Genomic DNA, 21,237 nt, shown 5'->3' with positions numbered 1-21,237 from the left:
CTCATGAGATGTCATCTCAAAAACAGGACACAGTTGGTTTACTCATTAGATAATTTTTTGAGTTATAAATTAATCTGTTCATTGAACGACCAGCCTAAGAAGACAGTAATGATATTTAAAATATTCTGTCAAATACAGAATTACCACACAAGTTCAGGCAATTTCATGGGAAATAAGAACGAAGCCAAAACTTCTAGCAGCTCCTGACACAACCACCGAGATGACACTAGAAAATCAGCAATAGAGGTTTATTGCAATAAAACTTTATTGCAACCACTGGCCAAGATTTTCATGCAAACTATCCTAAGGAGAGACTTCTCAAACAATCTCAAAAGAATCATCTAAAGCCCAATCACTTAAAGAGTACCTCTCAGAACAACCACTAGGTATAGGAAATAGAAATCAAACTTAGTATATTAGAAAAAGAGCAAGCAAAATTGCTACATATATATGTACACACACACACACACACACACACACGAAATCAAACCAAACAGTAACACATTAAATATATTAAAGAACAACACTGAAATTTCAGGTTAATTAAGTGCTGAAATAGAAAGGATTGGTCCATAATAAGATCCTTATTTTCACTGTAAAAGATAAACCAGTATGCATAGGTAGGTTTAGTTTAAATAAAGTGATGCATTTATAAATATAATCTGCAAAAGAAATGGTTATAACCAACAGAAGGTTAAAAATTGAAATGTTTTATCTTATCTAATGAAGTGAGTATTCTTAGTGACTGACATCTGCTAAAATTCCTGCAAGTAAACATCAAGATAAACATAATTTAGCAACAAAATCAATAAAATATTCAATGATAAGTATGGGATTCAAAAGTCTTAAAAAAAATCCCATAATTAATAAGAAATAGTGCACGTTTGAGATACTCTGATCTGGAGCAAACAGGGAGAACAGAGGTGAATTAACTGGTATTGATCTAACAGGCAACTCCCAAATCTGAAAAGAATGAATATAACAAATTTTTACTAATTCCACAATTTATTAGTAATTGATCAATATCTGAAAGCAAGAGCCCCACTCCTTTCTTCATTTTTACTTCTCTTGAACATTGGGAGAATACTTTTTTTAGCTGCTTGGAAGCGGCTGGGCTGTGGAGCAGAAGGAAGACACAGGAACATCAACAACAGTTACTCAGACAGGTTAAATAGTATGTCCCCAAATTACGCAATAGTGGCCTTCTGCAATATAAAATGGCAAAGTCATACAATCTGGAATTAGGCTAGCTTACAAAGAGTAGAAAGAGAAAATATATCTGTATAGTAAGTTACTCCTGTAAATGATTAAGATTTATATTTATTATATAAAGATTCATTTTTTAAATTCCAACTCTTAATTAGTTGATTGAGCTTTTAAGCGATAAAGTAAAAGGAATGCCATTTAAAATGAGAAGGAAAGGGACCACAGTTATCCCATAAGGCAAACACATGACACTATACAAGAGAAAGCAGATTCAGTGGAGTTATATGAATTCTCCGAATTTAAACAGCAATTCAATGAAAGTGTTACAACGAGATCCTAAATATCAGAGCAAATAAAATCTGAGAGTCCAAGAAAAGGAATCCACAGTAACACGAAGCCATTTCAGTAAATTAAGCCTGTTACATGCCTAGAGAGAATGACAGTCTAGGAGGGTCAGCCCTGAAATCTCCCAAGTCTGAGTCATTTAAGAAGCTACTCTTAAAATAAATGGATGATACAAAGCAGGTGGCTGAAGGGTAGTTCATGAGATGGCTAAGAGACCGAGGCCTCCAGCTTCTGTTATTGACTGGTTCCTCCCAACCTACCCGGCTTAAGCTATCCCCACTAATCTATAATACAAGAAAAGCAAAAATAAAATTATAGAGACTATTTTGTTGCTACGTTGTTTTTAAATAATGAAGAGGATAATGGAAGGTTAAAAAATTAAGCACTAGGGACGCCTGGGTGGCTCAGTTGGTTAAGCGTCTGCCTTTCGCTCAGGTCATGGTCCGGGGGTCCTGGGATGGAGTCCTGCATCGGGCTCCCTGCTCAGCGGGGAGCCTGCTTCTCCCTCTGCCTCTGCCACTCCCCCTGCTTGTGCTCACTCGCTCTCTCTGACAAATAAATATAAGTCAAATCTTAAAAAAAAATTAAGCATTAGAACCAGGCTAAAAGAAATGTAAGAAAAAAAGGAATAAAATGCAAATTTACCATTAGAGAATTAAAATCCTAGGAAACACAAAGTTGACTTTCTGAGTGAGATGAAATGCACATGACTAAGGTGGGGGGGGAAACTAGTACACTTCTTAAATGACCAAATTCTACCTAAAAAAAATACTCAATACCATCAATTAATAGACATGGAACGACTCTTCTAAACTTTAGATCCTCCCAGGTGTGATTCTGTATGCTCAGGGAATCTATTTGATTCTATTATACAGTACAGCCTGTTTACTAAAACATAAAACCACACTGCCATAGGTCTAAAAAATTAAGATGAATCAACTGGCGTAATAAATTATCATACAATCATGGAATTAAATGACAGTCATTGAAATTACTACATTAGAAGTTCATTGAAGGGCAACCGTCTTGGGGCATCCTCTCTCCTTGGGAGCTTTGTACTATCACTTTTGCTATTGCTCAATAAACCTTGCTTTGCTGCCCACAAAAAAAAAAAAAAAGTTAATTGAAGGATTTGGGGAGCTGTTTGGGTTACACAGTAAATTGAAAAAAATAAGGTCATACAGACTGATTCCAGTAGAAACACATATAAGTTAAAAAAAAGGTTTACAGTAATTTGAAATACTTTTATTTTTTCTTTATACTTTCCAAACATATAATGAACATACACTGCTTTTATAACCAGGAAAAAGAGTAACAAAAGAAGAAAAACAAGAGATCATCATAGTTAAGGTATAATCTAAGGTAACGTTAGTTACATTTCTGAAAGGCAGTAAGCTGTATGTCACCAGTAACGGGAGACTGGATTCAGTGCTATGTTCCTAACTTCTTATTTTCAAAAATAACTGACAAATCAATGGTAACTGTAGAACGTACTCCCCCTCCCCCGCCCAAAACACAGATAAAAAATTTGGCAAATCACAAGCTAAGATGGAAGTCAACGGGGTTATTCACTAGAGGTTTGAAAAGCTTTCAAATTTATGAAACTAAAGGAACAGGATGATAAACCTCACCAAGACGGTGAGGGCTCCCCGGAACGAAGACACTCCGTTCCTCATTTTTTAAAGCAAACTTAAATAAAAACGGGAATGCATGAAGAGATTTCTATCTGTGGAAACTACAAAGGAATCCATCCTTTCCTAGCAGTGGGAATGCCAGTTCTACCAGAGTAACAATAAAGCCAGATGAAGTGATTAACACAGTGAAAATGAATAAAGATGGGAATTCACATTCTCGGCTCTCTAGCCAAAGGGAAAAACCCAAGTTGGTTTAGTCCTTAAAAGAAAAAGGCTTAGGAAGTTTCAGATAACATGAAGGCAATCTCAGAGGTGGCATCTAACACTTGTTCTGTGTCCAACGACCAAGGAGAGAAATAGATTTAATTACATTGGGGAACTTAGCTTAGATGTTTATAAAAACAAAGTAAAACCTCACTACTTTCCTAAAAATGAAGCTTTCTATAACTATCTTTCTATGACAAATTCAAACTTTCTATAACTAACTTTCTATGACAAATTCAAATTCAAAAAAATAATTTTTATGGGACAACAAATGACAATAATGCTGAGGATATAAATAAAATCTGGTCATTTATTTCAATTAAAATTTAGGTTAATATGCTCTTAATTGTAAAAAGGACATCATTATGGATCAGTGGTAACACAAGTGACACTATGGAAAAATGACGGTATAATATAACACTGTATCTGTAGAACCAGTTTGCCTACATTAAAAATAAAATTAAATAAATAAAGCAGCATTTCTACTTCATTTTGTTTGCAATATACCCCATACTTAGCACCAGGGTAAATCCTTAATTGTTTAAGTGCTAAGATATGAGGAACCAAAAATCACTCTATAATACAAATCATAACAAAACTCTCACCTGAAGTATATCCAGTGCAGTACTGTAAACAAACTGTACTGCCTATGGACTTAGAAACAAACCTGCTTCACAGCATTACCTCAAATTTAATGAATATCTGAATTAACTACCCTTCAACAGTCCAGCCTTTAAGAGTAAATGTGTCAAAGCTGCAAATAAATACTATTTTGAAATATTTAGTTAATTGAACTTTCATTTGGGGTGCTAGAAAGCAGGGTAGCGAATGTTTATTTCTAACTAATGATCAAACAGTATGATTGGATAGGTAAGTTTAGGAGGAGACACCTCAATTCTGAGCTTCAAGTTTGGGATTTCAGAAAAAAGGGGGTGGGGGAATTGCTGGATGGGGCATACTTGGCTCTTTATTTCCCTTCCTTTGGGTCACAGTAAATTAAATTCTCTCAGATCTCCTGCCAGTTCCCATAGGAACTCTATCAGGCTGTGAAAAATGTACCAGAATTCTCAAAAAAGAAGGAAAACAGGATGTTAAGAGTTCTCTCCAAGCTCTTCCTTACCCAGGCCCACTCCCACTTTCTCTCTAAACTGGGCAACCCAAGTCAGGGCCAATAAGCGCTTGGGAGATCAAAAAGACAATCTTAAGAAGGGCAAACAACAGACTATAATCTTATTAGACTGGTTTTGAAGGCAACAGGACCTAAGGAAAATAAAAGTGCTGGCTACTGTCCCTCCTAAGGATTCCTCTCTATTCCTCCCCCCGCACCCCCCCCCAGTGCTTCTTTTTTGGTTCCCTTTCTCTATCAACCTTATCAGGACATAGAATAGAACTAGGTCATTTTATTTGTCATAGTATATACTGCTCCCTGTTCTTAATTTTCCCAAGCCCTGACTCAGTAGTTTGCTATTATTGATTGAGTTCTTACGATATGCCGAGCATTGCACTAAATGCTTAACATACATTACCTCACTTAATACTCATCATGACAGGCCTGAGTTAGGTAATGCTACCCCAGAGATTCAAACCCATGTCTGTTTGGTTCCAAAGTCCATATGCTAAACTGCTCCAAATAGCCAGCATTAGGATATTGATTAAACATTCACTTGATAGTAAATGATAAAAGTACCTCATGTAGAAGTCTAATGACACAGGGAAACCATCATAGTGAAGGTTACAAAACAGTAAGTACCATATAATTACTAGCTAAGTTGAAAATTATGCAAATACCCAAATACATAAAAAGAAGATTGGAATATATACACTCAAGTATTAACAGATGCTACCGCTGGGTGGTTGTTTCCTTTTGCTTTAGTTTTTTTTTTCCAAAAAAAATTTTTTTTAGAACAATTAGTGTTGCTTTTGTGACAACATGGGCCGTAAATGTTATTTGTAATGCAACAGCAAAAACAAAATTCAGTATCAAAACCAAGATAGAAGGGACAAGATCACCAATATTAGCAGAATTCACAATTACATTTTCAAGCAGGAAAATTATGGCCACATAGAAAACTAGGATGAAATTTCACTGGAAAAGTGTAAGCTTTCCCTAAATTGTGCAGATCAACAACAGCAATCATTTAGTACTTTTAAGCATGTTAAAAGTGAAATACAAACGCAAAGATACTATTTTTGGTCATAAATACAAAATTTTAACTGTTTGTGTAAAAAGGGAGAAGTATATCCACCTACCCATAAACATCTGCCTATATTGGCCTAAGATATCTCCGGGAAGAATCACAAGGAAGTAGTAAAAACAGTTGTTTGAGAAGAAAGTGAATCAGCAAAGGACCAGGGTAGGGTAAAGGGAGCTCTCCAACTGTATACCCTTTATTATCATTTGAGTTTTGAACCAAATGAAACAATTACCTACTCAAAATAATTAAAATAAAATGTGAATACCGCACCAAAGAGAGAAAAACTTAAATGAATAATACTAGTTTTCTAGTAAATAAAAGTGTCCAAAAGATAAAAGATATGTGAACTAATTTAAATGTCTGCCTATTTTATACAATAGTCTGTCAAAAAATATCCCAGGTTTCCATATTGGTTTTCTTGCCAAATGATTTTAAAGTGTCTATTTCAGCAAATGAAGCAACCAAAGCATTTAGTTTCTTGATTTGACTGTGAAAATCCTTAGGAGAAAATAAAAAAAGAATCACTGCTTTATCCATATATGTGCTTTCTAAAAATGATATCTACATCTATTTTTTTTAAAGTAAGGAACTTGTTATGTTAAATAAAACCACAAAAATGTTTTAGATTCTGTCTTCCTGTTTAAAAATTAAATTTAAAAAATCCTATAAGTAAAAGTATCTTTGCTTTGTCATGGAAATCGCATCAATGCAGAGCGCAGTCTCTGAAGGAAGGGGAAAAAAAGGAGGACGCAAGCCATCAACGCTGCACTACTACACATCACCCTGGACACACAGGATGGGGGGGCAGGGATGCTGACATGGAGTCAAGGAAGAAACAAACCTGAATGTGAATTCCAGGAGGCTGTGCCATGCAAGGAAAACAGGCTTGGATGACTCTGAAGTCATCCAAATTGTTACTCTTCTTTTAGCCGATACAATTTTCAAGCACCTCACATGGTACTTGTACTTAGGGCAGCACCAAGCTGAGGTGTCATCAGAGCACCTAGCAAGGACATCCATACCCTGGCCCATCAGCTAGATAGAATCCTTCAGGGAAGGGAAATCCAGACAAAAAAAAGTAACTGACAGTTGCTTCCTCCTTCATATTTTCTCTATTCCAAAAACAGTAAGAAATGACAGTTAAAGCACTCAGGGGTCTTAAATATACCACAGTATTATCTATCCTGGAAAATTCTGTGTTCATCCAAGAGGACCCAAGCCCGAGGAGAAATTGGAACCATCAAGCAAACTAAGTAGGACCTTCTTCAGAGAGAAGTGAATGTTCTATCAACTTGGTACTGAACCAAGTTTCATGCTGCTGAGAGGAAGAACAGAAACAAGAAAAAATGACATTTAGCAAATCACTTTTTTCCTCTTAAGGCCAGAAAGGTCCCAGGGATCCACTGCAACAGCCAAGTCAGATAGTACGGCAGATGGGGTGTGTGTACTGGAAAATGAGAGCTACTATAAGCTAAGAATGTTGAAGGTCTAATCACCTGTGAGGAAGGGGAAGGAAAATGGAAGGCAGAGAGATGGAAGGGAAAAGGAAGAATAAACTGAGGGAGGGAGGAAAACAACAAGGAGGGTTGAGAGAGAGAAGGAAAGGAAGGGGGGCTTTGTGTCTGTAAAATGTCGATACCACTTTCACTCTCTCAGTCGTAGAGAAAATAGTTAAGTCTACTTAGACTTAGTGATCCTGTTACCATTTTCCCTTTGGAAAGCTATGATTAGTGACCACCAAACCAGAAAAACTGAAGAGCAGCAACACGATCCATCTTTGTCTTTCATCTTCAAAAACTTCATACATGGAGAATTCAAACCACATGCAGCTGTTCTTCCACATAGCTGGCAACGCCACTGGCAAGAAGAGAAACTGGTGGACAATGTGGAAGTGTGGAAAAGTGCCCGGCTGATGTCAAGGAATCAAGCATTCTGATGGATTTGGCTTCTAAAGCCATCATTTTAAAATTTAGTGAATTGATGAATAATGGAAGGAAACAAACACCAGCTCTCAAAAGGGTGAAAATCATTTGAAGACATAGGTCCTAGGAAAGGAGAAAAGAGGCCCTTGCCCCAAAGGAAACTAGACTGTAACCCCAACTGTAACAATTTAAACATTTCAGAGGAAAAGATATAAAAGATGCTCTGCCTACAACTCAGTAGCAGAAGCACAAGTAGGAAAAGAATGAATTCAATCTCCTAGCCTTCTCTTGAGGACGGAGAAAACTGGTGAATAAGAGACCATTGGAGCCGCTTCACAGAGGTGGTAAAGAACTATTATAGTTCCCCCAACAATCTTCTCGCATTCAATGCTCTTAGTAAGTATAAAGAACCACCCAGTGGTCAGACGACTCAGGTGTGTGTGTGTGTGTGTGTGTATCACACACTTACACACCTACCCTCCTCAAATCTTATCATTTTATCTACCACAGGTATTCACATTCATTGACATTTGAAATAAACTTTTGGTAGCAAAAGATTAAACTTTCAGAAATGAAAAAGGATTAGGTAGGTCAATTAGTGCTAACAGGGCAAAACATCTTCACTACTAGGTTAAGGAACCAGATCTCTGGGATTGCCAGTCCACTCCCCTTTCACAGATAAGGAAAATAAGGACTAATATTAAAGAACCCATCCAAGGTCATGGAGTTAGGACAAGATGCACTTCAGGTCTGGGGGTCCAGGCACCCAGGGTTTTTCTGCCTTCCACCTATCCTGTGAGGTGAAGCCAGCTTCTTTACGGGGCCCTCCCAGAGTCTCTACTAGGAGAAATACACATTTGTCAGTAAATGTTGTTTGAGTCTGATTAGAGATATTAGGATGACTAATTGAGGCCTTCTGGATTTTGTTTTTTTTTTAAGATTATCTTTTTAGAGGATGGAAAATAGATTCCTTCACATTTCACAATTTAAGAAAACAAGGAACAATGAAAGAAAGGAATTCATCCCTGGTGTAAGAATATGAACATATACAATCTTCAGCTGCCTATCTTCCTCCTGCCTCTGAGGTCACAGAAATGTCCTACCTCTTCACTGTAATGTGGGCTGATAAACTGTGGACAAGGCTGGAAGTCTGCATTTGAGATACTAGTTTGTATTTCCATCCTAAGGAACTTAAAACAGTTCTTTTCTGCCCCGTCCGAAAGTTACTCCTAACACAGTGCTCTGCTTCCATTCCTTTACTATCACACTGGAAGAATCATGACTGTCAAAACACTGTACCCTTTTTACAAATAAGGAAACAAAGGCTTCAGGAACACTCAGACCATATACTTAAGATTACATCTCTTAGCTGTTGAGATTCAGCCAGAAAACTAAAGAACTTCTCCATCTGCATGTGGTACCATTTCACCAAAACTTGTTCACCTAATTTCTAATCAGTGCTCAAGTCATTTCTGTGATTTTCGTCCTTCCTTTCTTCCATTCTTTTTTTTTTTTAAGATTTTATTTATTTGAGAGAAAGAATGACAGAGAGAGAGAGAGCATGAGAGGGGGGAGGGTCAGAGGGAGAAGCAGACTCCCTGCCGAGCAGGGAGTCCGATGTGGGACTCGATCCCAGGACTCCAGGATCATGACCTGAGCCGAAGGCAGTCGCTTAACCAACTGAGCCACCCAGGCGCCCCCTTTCTTCTATTCTTTATTTTCTCTTCCCTTCCAACTTTTTTTTTTTTTTTTAATAAATAAATAAAGCAGGGCCAGAGGTTTAGAAGTGGTAGAAACCTGGCCTAGTGGAGCTCAGTCAGATGCTCAAACTGGCCTTCTCCTTTCTCAGCACTCCACCATGCATCAAAGTCAAGCCTGCCAGGCTCGGTCGGAGGAGCTGGGCTCAGCAGCAACTTGCCAGGCTTAAAGGTACCCCATACAGTGCAGAAATGGCAAAGTGGAGCAAGTCAGCGACTTATTTCCAATTCATTCGGACTATTACTGGAGAATAAGGATATTATGAACCCCAAGTGAAGGGGGATAGGAACAGCAGGGAGTAGACAGGGCCATCAAGCTTCTGTCATTTAGAGCTTTAAAATAATGGAGATTCAAGTCAACAAACACTAATTCTGCATACTAAATCCCCTCTGTCAGATCATTTTAAAAGAGAACAAATCAGAGATGCTGCACATTTTCGATTACGGAGTAGAGACACAGAAACAGCCGCAGACAAGACCTCTGGCGCTGGGGAAGGACCGCTCAGGAAGCCACAAGACTCCAAAGAGCAACCTGATGGTGAGGGCTGGACTGCATAACGCATGGAGCATACTACCACCGATCCGGTGGAGAGGTGAGTTCATAGTCGTAATCCATATACAGGAATCCAAGAGAAAAACATATTTACTCTATGTATTTTTAATGCCTTCATGTGTCTCAGACAATGCTATGCCTAAAGTTTCACTGGTCAGGCTCAAAGTCTTTATCAGTATGAGGAAATTAAAGAAAGCAGGTGACAAGGAAACCAGTTCCAAAGCTTAGAACTACAGGGTGAGCTTTCTATATCCCTTCTATCTAGATATCCCCAATCTTTCTTAAGACCTTCTAGGTACCAGTTTACAAATCCCACCTCTTCTGTGAAGACTTAATGGGGATTGAACTCAATTCCTGACATTAGGGACCAAGAGCTGAAGAAAAGACCAGCTCTTTGCCCTGTAAGGCTGGGGGAGGGAGGTCGGAACTGGGTATTGCTCTTGAAGAAGTGGGCACAAAAGTATACTAGGAGGACAGAGAGCCCAGACTTCACATGGGGAGCCAGAATCCAGGACAGTGGTAAGATTCTTACAGAAAAACAAGTGTGAAGGCAAGAAGCTGTGAAAAGGCTGGGCCGTGTCTATGGAATGGGGAGAAGTTTGTTGTGACACATTATATGGATAGTAAAGTAGGAAGTAAGACTGGAAATGAAAGCAAGATCCTTAAATGACATTATGATATTTTATAAACAACTGTCTTTCCTTTGATTTTATGGTCATTGAAGAAATGAGATACTTTTCTGCAGGCATCTGGGGATCCCGAGTTTGTGAAAGGAACAGAAGTACTCAGGTAGAAAGCAATCTGACAGCAATGTCAAAGACTGCAAAGACCAGAAGGAGCAGACCAACCACCTAAGGTGGAGTTGCAGTAATTCAATTGAGATATATGAGCAAACAGACTAAAAGTCAAGGGAAGAATCGTGAAAAGGAAGATCTGAAAGAGCTAACTGTGGCAGAATCAGGCAAACTTAGGATGAGGATAAGGAGACTGTGGACGCTAAAGTTCAGGACAATGGGCAGGGGAGACATTATTTAAGATCAACTACAAAGGTAGCCAAGGCAGTCTGTGGGCAGGAAGAAAAATCATATGGAGACCACGAGCTACATTTTGGACATAAGAGATGTCACCTATTTACTGGAATCTGTATTTGAGTACCCAGTGGTCAGCAGCTGGAACAGATCTGTAGGAAGAGAAAGAAGTTAGGAGTGGAAGCATTCCTAAGAGTCAGCAGTACGTGCTGCAGCTGAAGCCGGTAAGTGCACAAGGTCACACAGCAGGTGAGAACACTCTTGTTTCTGAAAGACGACTATGATCTGTACAATCCACATTACTATTAATCCAATATTGCCAAGAGACACATTTCTGTTATCTCACCAGTTATTCAAATCTGTTCCTATTCAACTTCACACATTTTATGTAATCTTGTCTGAGTTAGATTATAAGCAACTTGTGACACAGATGACATTTCATTCATCTTTACTTCCCCTCCATAAAGGTACCTAATAACCATATGTGCCTTTTCTAAAATATTAATTCCACGAGAACAGGTGTTTGTAAGGCTCCATCCCCAATGCCTAGAACAAGGTATAGCACAAAGTAGTTGCTCAAAAAATATCTGCTAAATGAATAAAAATGAATTGATTTCACTAGGCTACCACCTCTGGTCTTCTTAACATATCAAGTGATTAGGCATGCCAAAGCTTTAGGGGCTGAGTCCTCAAAGAGAATAAATCTACTTGAGCTTTGTCTTCACAAGAAGACTACCTGCTCATCTGCCCAGCACAGCCCAATCCAAACAAACACTTGTTGAAACCAGAAGAGGAGAGAAGGCAAAATTGCAAGGAAAATACCTTGCTCAAAAAGGCCTGACTGAAGACAAAACCTGAGATTCCTAGTTACCGAAGGAAATGCATGCATAGTTCTGCAGTCAAAACGTTAAGACATGGTGCTCCAGAAAACAGACTTGTAATTATTCCTAATGTTCTATTCATCACCCTTGAATGGGATGAGAATGGTTCATCAAAAGCTATTGCCAGGAATGATTCCGTCCCAGAGGATGCCATATTTCAAACTGCTGCTAATTATTGAAGCAGAAGTGATCGAGACCCTGAATATGGCGGCCTTCTTAAGCGGACAGCAGCATTCACCCCCAAGGAAGAGAAATAGGACAAGTGTGAGGGTGAGCCTACAGACAAAACTAGAAACACACTCAAGTCTAATCAATTACTCTATAGCAGTTGTCAGTTGGCCTGGAGATGACAATGCATAAAGCCATAAGTAATGACGAAAGAATGAACACAAATATAAAAAGCAAGACAAGACAGGCAGGGGACCAGGGGTGTAAGAACATCACACATTCAAACCCTTTCCAATGGATCAGTTTTGCAGAGGAGCTCGTTACCAAAGTACAAACCCAGAAACAAAAACTCTAACCAAGAGCCAAATGGCCAGATACATGAAGAAGCTAACCTACTTTCCTACTTTATCACTTTCCTAGGGCTGCAGTAACAAAACCCCACCAACTGGCTGGCTTAAAACAACAAAAATTCATTCTCACAGTTCTGGATATTTCAGGTTTGAAATTAAGTCGCTGACATGCTCCCTCTGCAGGGAAGAATCTCTCCTTGCCTCTTCCTAGCTTCTGGTGGCTCCTGCCATCCTTGCATTCCTTGACTTGCAACTGCGTCACTTCAATCTCCACCTCCATTGTCACATGGACTTCTGATGAGGGTACCAGTCATTGGGTGTAGGGCCCACCTGACCCAATCTAGTATAATCTCATTTTAACTTAAATTATATCTGCAAAGACCCTATTCCCAAATAAGATCATATTCAGAGGTTCCAAATGGGCAAAAATTCTGGGGGGTGACTATTCAGCCCACTACACCTATCATCATGAAAACACCAGGAAAGCCTGTCCAAGCCAGCCATCCCCAAGAGACAGAATTGCAGCACGTTAGAAATACCTGAAAATTTGCCAAAGAAAAGAAAACTAGCAAATGAAAGCAAGAAGGCAGTTCCAGGTATCAATAAAAGAACTTGTTTTCAGATAAGAGCAAAAAACTTCACTCAGATTTTAAACATGCTAAAACAAGGAGCTTACAACTACATGGCCCCAATTACAAAGATGTAGCCCTAAAATACCATTTCTAACCCCCAGCTGTGAAGAGTCAACAGAACTTCCACCTTAGAGCCAACAAACACTTTTGTATACTACCTTCTTGTACATGCACAGGTTGTTCATACCCTCGGAAAAGAAATACACAAGCCACCAGAAGTATTAGTCTAACTTTCTGAACATTAAAAAAAAAAAAAAAAAAAAAGCAGAGGTCACACAGAAAGAAACCCTGGAAACTCAGTGCTTAAAAATGTAACTCGCCAATTCTAAATAATGTGTTATTTTGCAAACATACAAGATTTTTGTTTAAGTTTTTTTCTTATTAGAAAAGTTATAAGTACTATCTCTGTATAGATCCTTTTAAGAAGAAACTATTGGAGAAAAAAATATTGAGAAAAGATAGCAAGAGTCGAGTTTCCTTTCCAACTGAACACATCTGTACCCCATGTCACCTGACACTTTTCTACAACATAAGATATTCTGTACACTATCATAGAGCCCAAGTGTAAAATAATCCATTCTCTGTAAACCAGGAGGTATAAGAAGTTTGAGGATTTGCAATTCAGCACATTTTGTAAGGTTTTTGGCACATAAGGGTTATTTTTAAAGAGGGAAAAAAAGCCTGTCCTCTCCCTACCCCCAAACACAGCTGAGCTGATTCAGCACAAATCTCCCCTTAAAATAAAATCCTAGTTTCCAGAGAATAAGCATGGAAAGTTCCAGCCCCAAGGACGACATTTCAGAAACCTAGCTGAAAAGATCAGGAGTGGGTGGCTTAAGAGAGACTGACCACAAATCATGTTCTAAACGTAAGAACTATCACCAGAAAACTGCGAGCAACTTGGGAGTCCAGGGAAGAAAGTCTTTAATAATAAGCAATGTAATATACGAGTATTACCCAGAGATATGAGAATCTCAAGGATTCTGGTAGCTAGTGAATCATTTCCCACAGGTGAGCATACAGAAATTTCCAGGAATGCAGCTGAAGGTTTTAGCTTCTTCATTTAACTTAGAGATGCTTTCTGAAGAGGATATTACAATATACATCACACAAATACTACACTTCACCAAGGAGCAATGTGCTCAGCTCAACGCCCTGATGGCCCCTAAGGCGCAGAGGTACTTTTCACAATCTGCAGATAAAACATTCAAGAGCTCATTACCAAAAAGAGCATTGAGGTGGCAGCAGGTAGAAAGCTACCCTGCCCAGAACAGCGAAATTTCCAGAAACAGACAACTCCACAGTTTTGTTAATCACCTTCACCAGACAAGGGAACTGAGTCCAGGTCACTCCCCAAACCCACAGGATAAAGGGCATCTAGGTGACTCCTGGTCTCCAGTGCATACTGACACATTGCCTTCATGTCTAAGTGGGAGAAGTCTTACTAGAAAAAAGCATGGTCAGAAATTACGAGTCATTCAAAACATCTCTTGATCTGGTGAGTATCTACAGTCATTTATTCGAAAACTGTACAGCCACGTTGATGGTAACAGCTGGCACAAAGAAGGCAAGGACACGCAACCTTGTATAAACCTGTCAATTTACATCACAATGCATTCACAACCTGAGGGCCTGTTCTGATCATTAATGTAAGGGACTTTTCCATAGCGTGAGTGAATCAAATTAATATGAAGTGGGAAATGTGGAGATGACAAAGGGAATGTTTATAAAAACCAAACTAAAACACATCAGAGGTAATTAAGAACAAAAATCCCCAGACTGCCAGCTTTGCGCTTAACGCAGCTGATTAAGAACACACTGCAAAAGACAGAACTTCCAAGTGTTTTGAAGGAAAAGGACAGCCCTGTTAAATAGCCAGCAAGGAGTGAAGGAGTTCCTCCTCAAGAAAGCGCCAGACCCTTGAAGAGCTTTCACAGGCTGAGTGAAAAACTGCTTCTGCTAAGGAATGTCACCCCAAGTGCCTTCAAAGATCTATCCTTGCACAGGGAAATGAGCAGTGAGTGTGCTCCTCAATCTCTCCCTGGCTCTGGGCCAAGATAAAAAAGCAACCTGACCTTTCCTTTCTCCCAGATGCTCCCAACTCACACCTACACCAAGAGATTGAAAAGGAAATCAAGCTTCAACACTGGCTTAGCAATGTTCCCCACGACCTCACAACTGTCTGTGTAACTAGCAGAAGAACATGCAATCTGACACAAGTTTCTCTGAAGAACAATTTGATGAAACATCACTTCACAGGGGCATCTCAAAGACTAATGAGATCATGTCTAGAGAGCTGAAGGCACTCCGAGGGCTGATCTATGGTGCTCTTGCCACCTGCTGATATCTGTAGACTAGGATGATACAGTGAAAGAGAATCAACTTCTTGTAGCACGTAACGTATGTGTTATATACAAGAACTGACATTATCCCAAAAGGGACCGTGACCCAGGTTATCTATGTTATTCAATACACACAACATGGAAGTGGGTCTTTCTAGACAGCCTGTAATTTAGCAACTAAATGCACAGACACCTGGATAAAACAATTTCTATGAGCTTCTGTTTCTTTACCTGTAAAAATAGGAATACATGCATACATCTTGGGAGGGAGGTGAAAATTAAGTAAAGTTAAATAAAAGTGAAAATATTCAGTGCTTACCACGAAGAGACAATTCAATAAATGACAGCCCTGACCCTGTTACGCTCAAATGAGCATTATGTAAAATGTCTTAAGAAGTCTGTCTAGTTCACAGTACAAATTGGAATGGCATGAAAATCTTAGAGAGGTGTTCACCAAATCGCAAATGAGCCACATCTTCTATAGTTGGCATCCCAAGGAAACAAGGCTATTAACAGTAGTTGGGCTGCCAACCAGTTCTTAAAGCACATTAACCCAGAAGAGAGGGAAGATCATTTACATATAATATCAACCATTTCCAGATTGACTTTAGAGTTCAGAATGTCTTAAGAAGTCTGTCTAGTTCACAGTACAAATTGGAATGGCATGAAAATCATAGAGAGGTGTTCACCAAATCGCAAATGAGCCACATCTTCTATAGTTGGCATCCCAAGGAAACAAGGCTATTAACAGTAGTTGGGCTGCCAACCAGTTCTTAAAGCACATTAACCCAGAAGAGAGGGAAGATCATTTACATATAATATCAACCATTTTCAGATTGACTTTAGAGTTCAGAATGAAGAGACAATCTCATGCTACTTCTTCCATATCTGGCTAACCCTAGGCAAATCAGGTAGGACCTATTTCTAGCTCCCTTAATATATTCTTATCTGGGTCCACACAGCCTTCATCCTAATGCTCCCATTTTCCCCTGAAGTTAATTAATTTAGAAGAAATTTACTGAGCACCTACTGTGCATCATAAATTGTATATACGGAACCCTGGGGTGGTGAGCAAAACAGATGTAGGCCCCAGTTGGCCTAATAAAATGAATCTGATGAGAGATATTAACACAAAATACATTAAGGTGTGAAAAATTATGTACAAATTATCAGAAGCGGGGTTGTTTGGGGACAACTTGCCCCAGGAAGTCACGTTTAAATTGAATATGAAGGATAACTGTAAGATAAATAAGGGGAAAGGAGGACAAAAAAAGTATCCCAAAGAGAAGAAACTGCAAGTGCAAAAGCCCTGAGGTGACAGCATAATGCATTTCAGAAACCTAAAGGCGGCCAGAAAGGTGGCCAGGGGGTGCATGAGAGAAGGGGGTAAGGGCTTTCTGGGAAGGGGTAAGGGCTTCTTTCTGGGAAGCAGGCTGGAACCAGATTATGCTGGACCTTGTAGGCAACAGGAAGCAATGGGAAGCCAAAAGTGTGTCATTGGTGAAGCTCCCTTTAGCTGCAGGTGCAGAACAGACTGGAGCGGGAAAGAATGGCTGCAGGCTCCAGGAGTCTCGGTGAGGGGCATCTGACACAAGGCTGCAGCAGCACAATGGAAGGAAGAGGAAACACACACATCTACACAGCAGGAGTTGGTGAGGGGTTGGGGTAGAGGGGTAAAGGAAGGGGGGGCATCAAAGATGTCTCTGACAGCAACAGAATGGCATGATTTCCAGGACACTGGACGAGTCCAGAGTTTCTGACAGAATACCACGAGTTCGGACTTAATGAATCTTGGTGCAAAGATCATTTCCACCTACCCCAAAGAGCTCCATGCCTTCAAAGTACAGACTTCAGGAAAGAAAGGTTTCCAAAAGAGAAGAACCATCTAATGCAATATGAATTTGAAATAACTGCCAGTATTATTTATAGGCCAATAACTTCCCAACTGTCTGCATTTATCAAGAAAAACGCTCCATTTTAAGTGCCTAAAAAAGAGTCAGCCTAGTTCACAGAACACGTTTTGATGGCATGAAAGCCAAAGTTGGCTGTTAGTTTACAAATGAGCCTCATCTCCAAATGTGCTTATTCAACAAACACTGGCAAAAACATTGAGGGAGCAAAGACATATTTTGGGGCCGAGGACTGTGGAGACAGGAGAAGTGCGGACTGAGCATATAGTGCCAGGCCTGAGGCTTCTCTGCACTCCTGCTTCTTGCAACCCCATCTCTTCCACTCGTCCATTTTTGACCCCTCAATTGTCCAAGCAAGTTCCAAGTCCGAACACAATAGTTCCCATGGTGATGGAAATTGTACAATTAAGGGACAGGAGTTAGTGATTCATAGGTCATTTGTAAATGCTGTATTACATGGATTTAAAATACTCTGAGATTCTACTTTAGAGATTCTATGAGACAGCTGGAGAAAATTCCCAGCGAAGATCCCAGTTATTATCACCTTCTTCCACCGAGCACAAAATGATTTAGGCACACAAACTCTTCCTGTCAATGGGCTGGCCTTCTCTAAGCATTGAGAAAAATATGTATATACACAGAAAGACATTGCTCCTGCTACTAGAAGAGGACTGTCGCCCTGGTTATTTTAGGACATCAATCTCACCACCTTATACACACCTAGGATGTCATGCCACAAAACTAAAAGATGTATGAAAGTTACCATGGATTCCATTTCTCCACTATGTTAGGGCCATGAAGAACCCCAGAAGAAATTAGCGAGACAGTTCTTCACCAGACATTCTCCTTAGTCAAGATTTTAGTGTAAGCACAGATGGTAGATGGTAAACAGAGGATGGGGAGGGAATTCTACCAGGCAGTATGGCAATTCAGACAGCTTCTGAAACACTTCCAACATACACACGTATTCTTGCACGTCTCCCTCAAACCAGAGAACACACACACACACACATACATTTTACACAACACATATACACTTTACACATACACAAACTGCACAAGGAGACACTCATTTTGTGGAAGCTGGAAACTTGATGCCACATCTAACCAGATACCACTCAAATCTGTGCAATGGGATGATGTCAGTCAAATAGTTGCACATTGATTCACATCTCTTGACCTCAGAGCCAGTTTAAAAAAAAAAGTAACTGTTAGATTCTATAAAAAAAGGCAGCACTATTAAACAAGACAACACAACTTACCTGACTGGCATCTGGAAAAACATGAAAGGTTAATATCATCCTAGATTCTTATAAAAATCCCATGAGAAAGGGAAGGCAAATAATATTCCCAGTTCACAAGTGATGAAACCAAGGCTCAGAGAGGTGCACGGTTACTTTAATTAAGGCACTTAGCCAGAATTGAATCTTGGGAGTGAATCAAAGTGAACTTCCATAACCGAAATGGAGACCATTGAACCTAACGAAGCATCTTACCAGTTTACCTTCAATCTTATTTCTCTATATTCTAGAAACTCCTCAAAACTGTCATATTATAGACTCTCTGGGATGGTCAAATAATAGTCTGGGCAGAGAAGATGATTTTACCTCCATTATCTTGCTTAAGCTGTGACAGGCTGCCCTAATCAGCTTTTGTGCACAGAGGCACATAGGCACACAGGCACACATGCTCCCTCTCGGTGCCTCTTAATCACCATGTGCCATGCTGAACAGCTGTGGAGGTCTGAAGGGAATTGGCAGAAATGTGCAATGATGTGCTAGCCACCCCCCTGAGGCAGCAACTGCCCTGCCTGCTCCCAAACTCGAGAGAAAACCTGGATGTTCGCTGTCGCAACTGAAGGGCCCAGAAGACAGGCAAGTGGTTTCAGGTGGTGAGTCAGGAAAAGCAGTTTGCATCAGGAACGTTCCAGCCCAGCAGAGCTGAGCAGCATCCTACTCCCCGTGCAGGGCTACAGTATTCATCATTTATACAATGTCACCGTGGGGGACAAACCTGGGCTCAGCACAAATTGAATCCAATCAACTCTTATGCAGAAGAACCAGTAAACAAGGCTTCTCCCACCAAGAAGGAACCTAATTGCTTAAGAACTGCCACCATATCTGACACATGGGATCAGTCCTTCTATCCTGAGATAGAGGTCTTTACAGAGGGCTGGCACATACCGTTTGAGAGCAGAACCCTTGGCTAACCTTCTGGGACCACTCAGCATCAGCTGCAATAAGCTGTGATCTACGCTCCCAGGGATGAAACAGAATCAGGTGAGGGCAACATTCAAAGAAGCCAGGTGGGTGCCATACCACATGGCGCACAGACAGCTGCGTAGGAATCAAATAAGTGCTGCCCCCCCCCCCCCGGTTACTTTTGGATGGATTTCCATAGAAATCCACACTCTTGAGGAATTCCTTGTTTGCTTCTATGCTATTGTTTATGGGCCAGCAAATGAGCGATAGGCTATAAAGTTGGTGAAATAGAGATGTCGACATTAGATCAGATAATAGGAGATCTAGAAATTGAAAGAGGCCTAAAGCCATCATTCGCACTACACTTCATGAATGAATACAGCATTCTGTCAAGTTTTACACAATGACAAATGAGCCTATTCTCTGAAGGAACCTGAGGAGATTTAACACTCATTTTAGGGAATCCAGTTTAGTTTCTCTACTTCAAAATCAGCAATTTCATCCCATGCCAACTTTAAAAATCTCTTTGCTATAATTTATATTTCTAGTGACTACGGTATATAATAAAACTGGTTATGTTTATGATAGACTACTCTGGCCTTAGTGCAAAAGCCAGAGCCTTATGAAACCTGTCACATCATTAAAAATCTGCATTTAGGTAAAGAATGCTAATGTGGTATTAATGTGTGTTAAGGGCAGATTATACAGAATGGCCTTATCTTTCTCAAGACATGAGAAAAATCAGACCCAAAACATGGTATCTTCCCAGAAGAACCCTCACTGAAGCAAAGTACAGAAAAGACAAATCACAGTTCCTCCCTGAACAGATTTTCTTCAACCACCATCAAAGGAACTACACCACTCATTTCCTTTGTTCATCGAGGACACACACACCTGCCCAGGATATTTAGGGTGGGGAGGTCAGGGAAAATAGGGAATGCTCAGAAGCTCACTCTCAGCCTCCCAAAAAGGCAAGTTCTGCAGCTGGCCACAGAATACACGCTCTAAGAACACACGAAAATGCACTCTTAGGGCCTCTGGGCTGTTGCACCAGACCAGAAAGTCCCCATGCTGCACCACAAGCTCCACAGAAACTACTACGAAACCACACAATCGTTCCCCGGCAAGGCTGCCCTAGCACCTGCAGTAGAAGCTACAGGAAGTATGACAAGCTGAACAAGTGGAGGTGGCTTATGCACCACAGTGCATTTCAGTAAGCATGCTCCCGTTCCAGGAGAGCCCCTCTTCTCAACAGCCAATCTATTCCTCAGGAGTAAGGGAGGCAGAAAAAACCGGCAACCTTCCCTCAATAGCATATCCCACAGCACCGACTTTTAATGGAGGTGGCTGAAGAGAACAAGGGAGCCAAGTAAATGAAGCTCGGGGCAATATGCAATTACTGAAACTGGAATTGAGCCTGGACCTTGGAAAGAACATGCTGTGAGAGCTCTGGCAATCACACTGTGGTCAGGGCCCCAATTTTAAATCTCTCCCACGGGATACCACTTCCTGAGACACAGCCACGCCCCTCTTCGTATCAAAGTAATTCCGCTTGACTTGGCAGAGGGGTGTCATCTGTTGGTCTCTGGGATTCCATCACAAGGGCCCAGCTTAAAATGATCCCTAACCATTTGCAACTATGTTTCTGTCTCATTTACCTTTTTCCCAATAAGCTTCTTTCGAAGAAATTCCCGGGCTTCAAACATGTAGGGAATATCATATAGGGGACGTAGTTTCTTGTTCTTATCCTAAAAGAAAAACAAAATATCACATCAGAAATGAGAAACAAACATCAAAAAACGCACAAATGAACACAGCCAATAAAACAAAAGTACATCAAAAAACGCAC

General features: G+C 40.1%; 1 protein-coding gene across 1 annotated transcript in view; it reads right to left on the bottom strand.

Annotated features, from left to right (window-relative positions):
- The window catches only part of SND1 (staphylococcal nuclease and tudor domain containing 1), a 410,120-nt gene that overhangs the window by 241,342 nt on the left and 147,541 nt on the right, over positions 1-21,237 (bottom strand). Inside the window, exon 11 of the mRNA XM_088018648.1 lies at positions 21,047-21,136. Within this exon, the coding sequence (XP_087874774.1) occupies positions 21,047-21,136 (90 nt within the window). The remainder of the gene's footprint in view (positions 1-21,046; positions 21,137-21,237) is intronic.

The sequence above is a fragment of the Eumetopias jubatus genome, unplaced genomic scaffold (genome assembly GCF_037043125.1).
Source record: "Eumetopias jubatus isolate StellerSeaLion01/CBP00866 unplaced genomic scaffold, mEumJub1_p1.0 scaffold_14, whole genome shotgun sequence".
In the NCBI taxonomy this organism is placed as follows: Eukaryota; Metazoa; Chordata; class Mammalia; order Carnivora; family Otariidae; genus Eumetopias; species Eumetopias jubatus.
The sequence above is the reverse complement of the archived record's forward strand: the minus strand, read 5'-3'. Positions and strand labels throughout refer to the sequence as shown.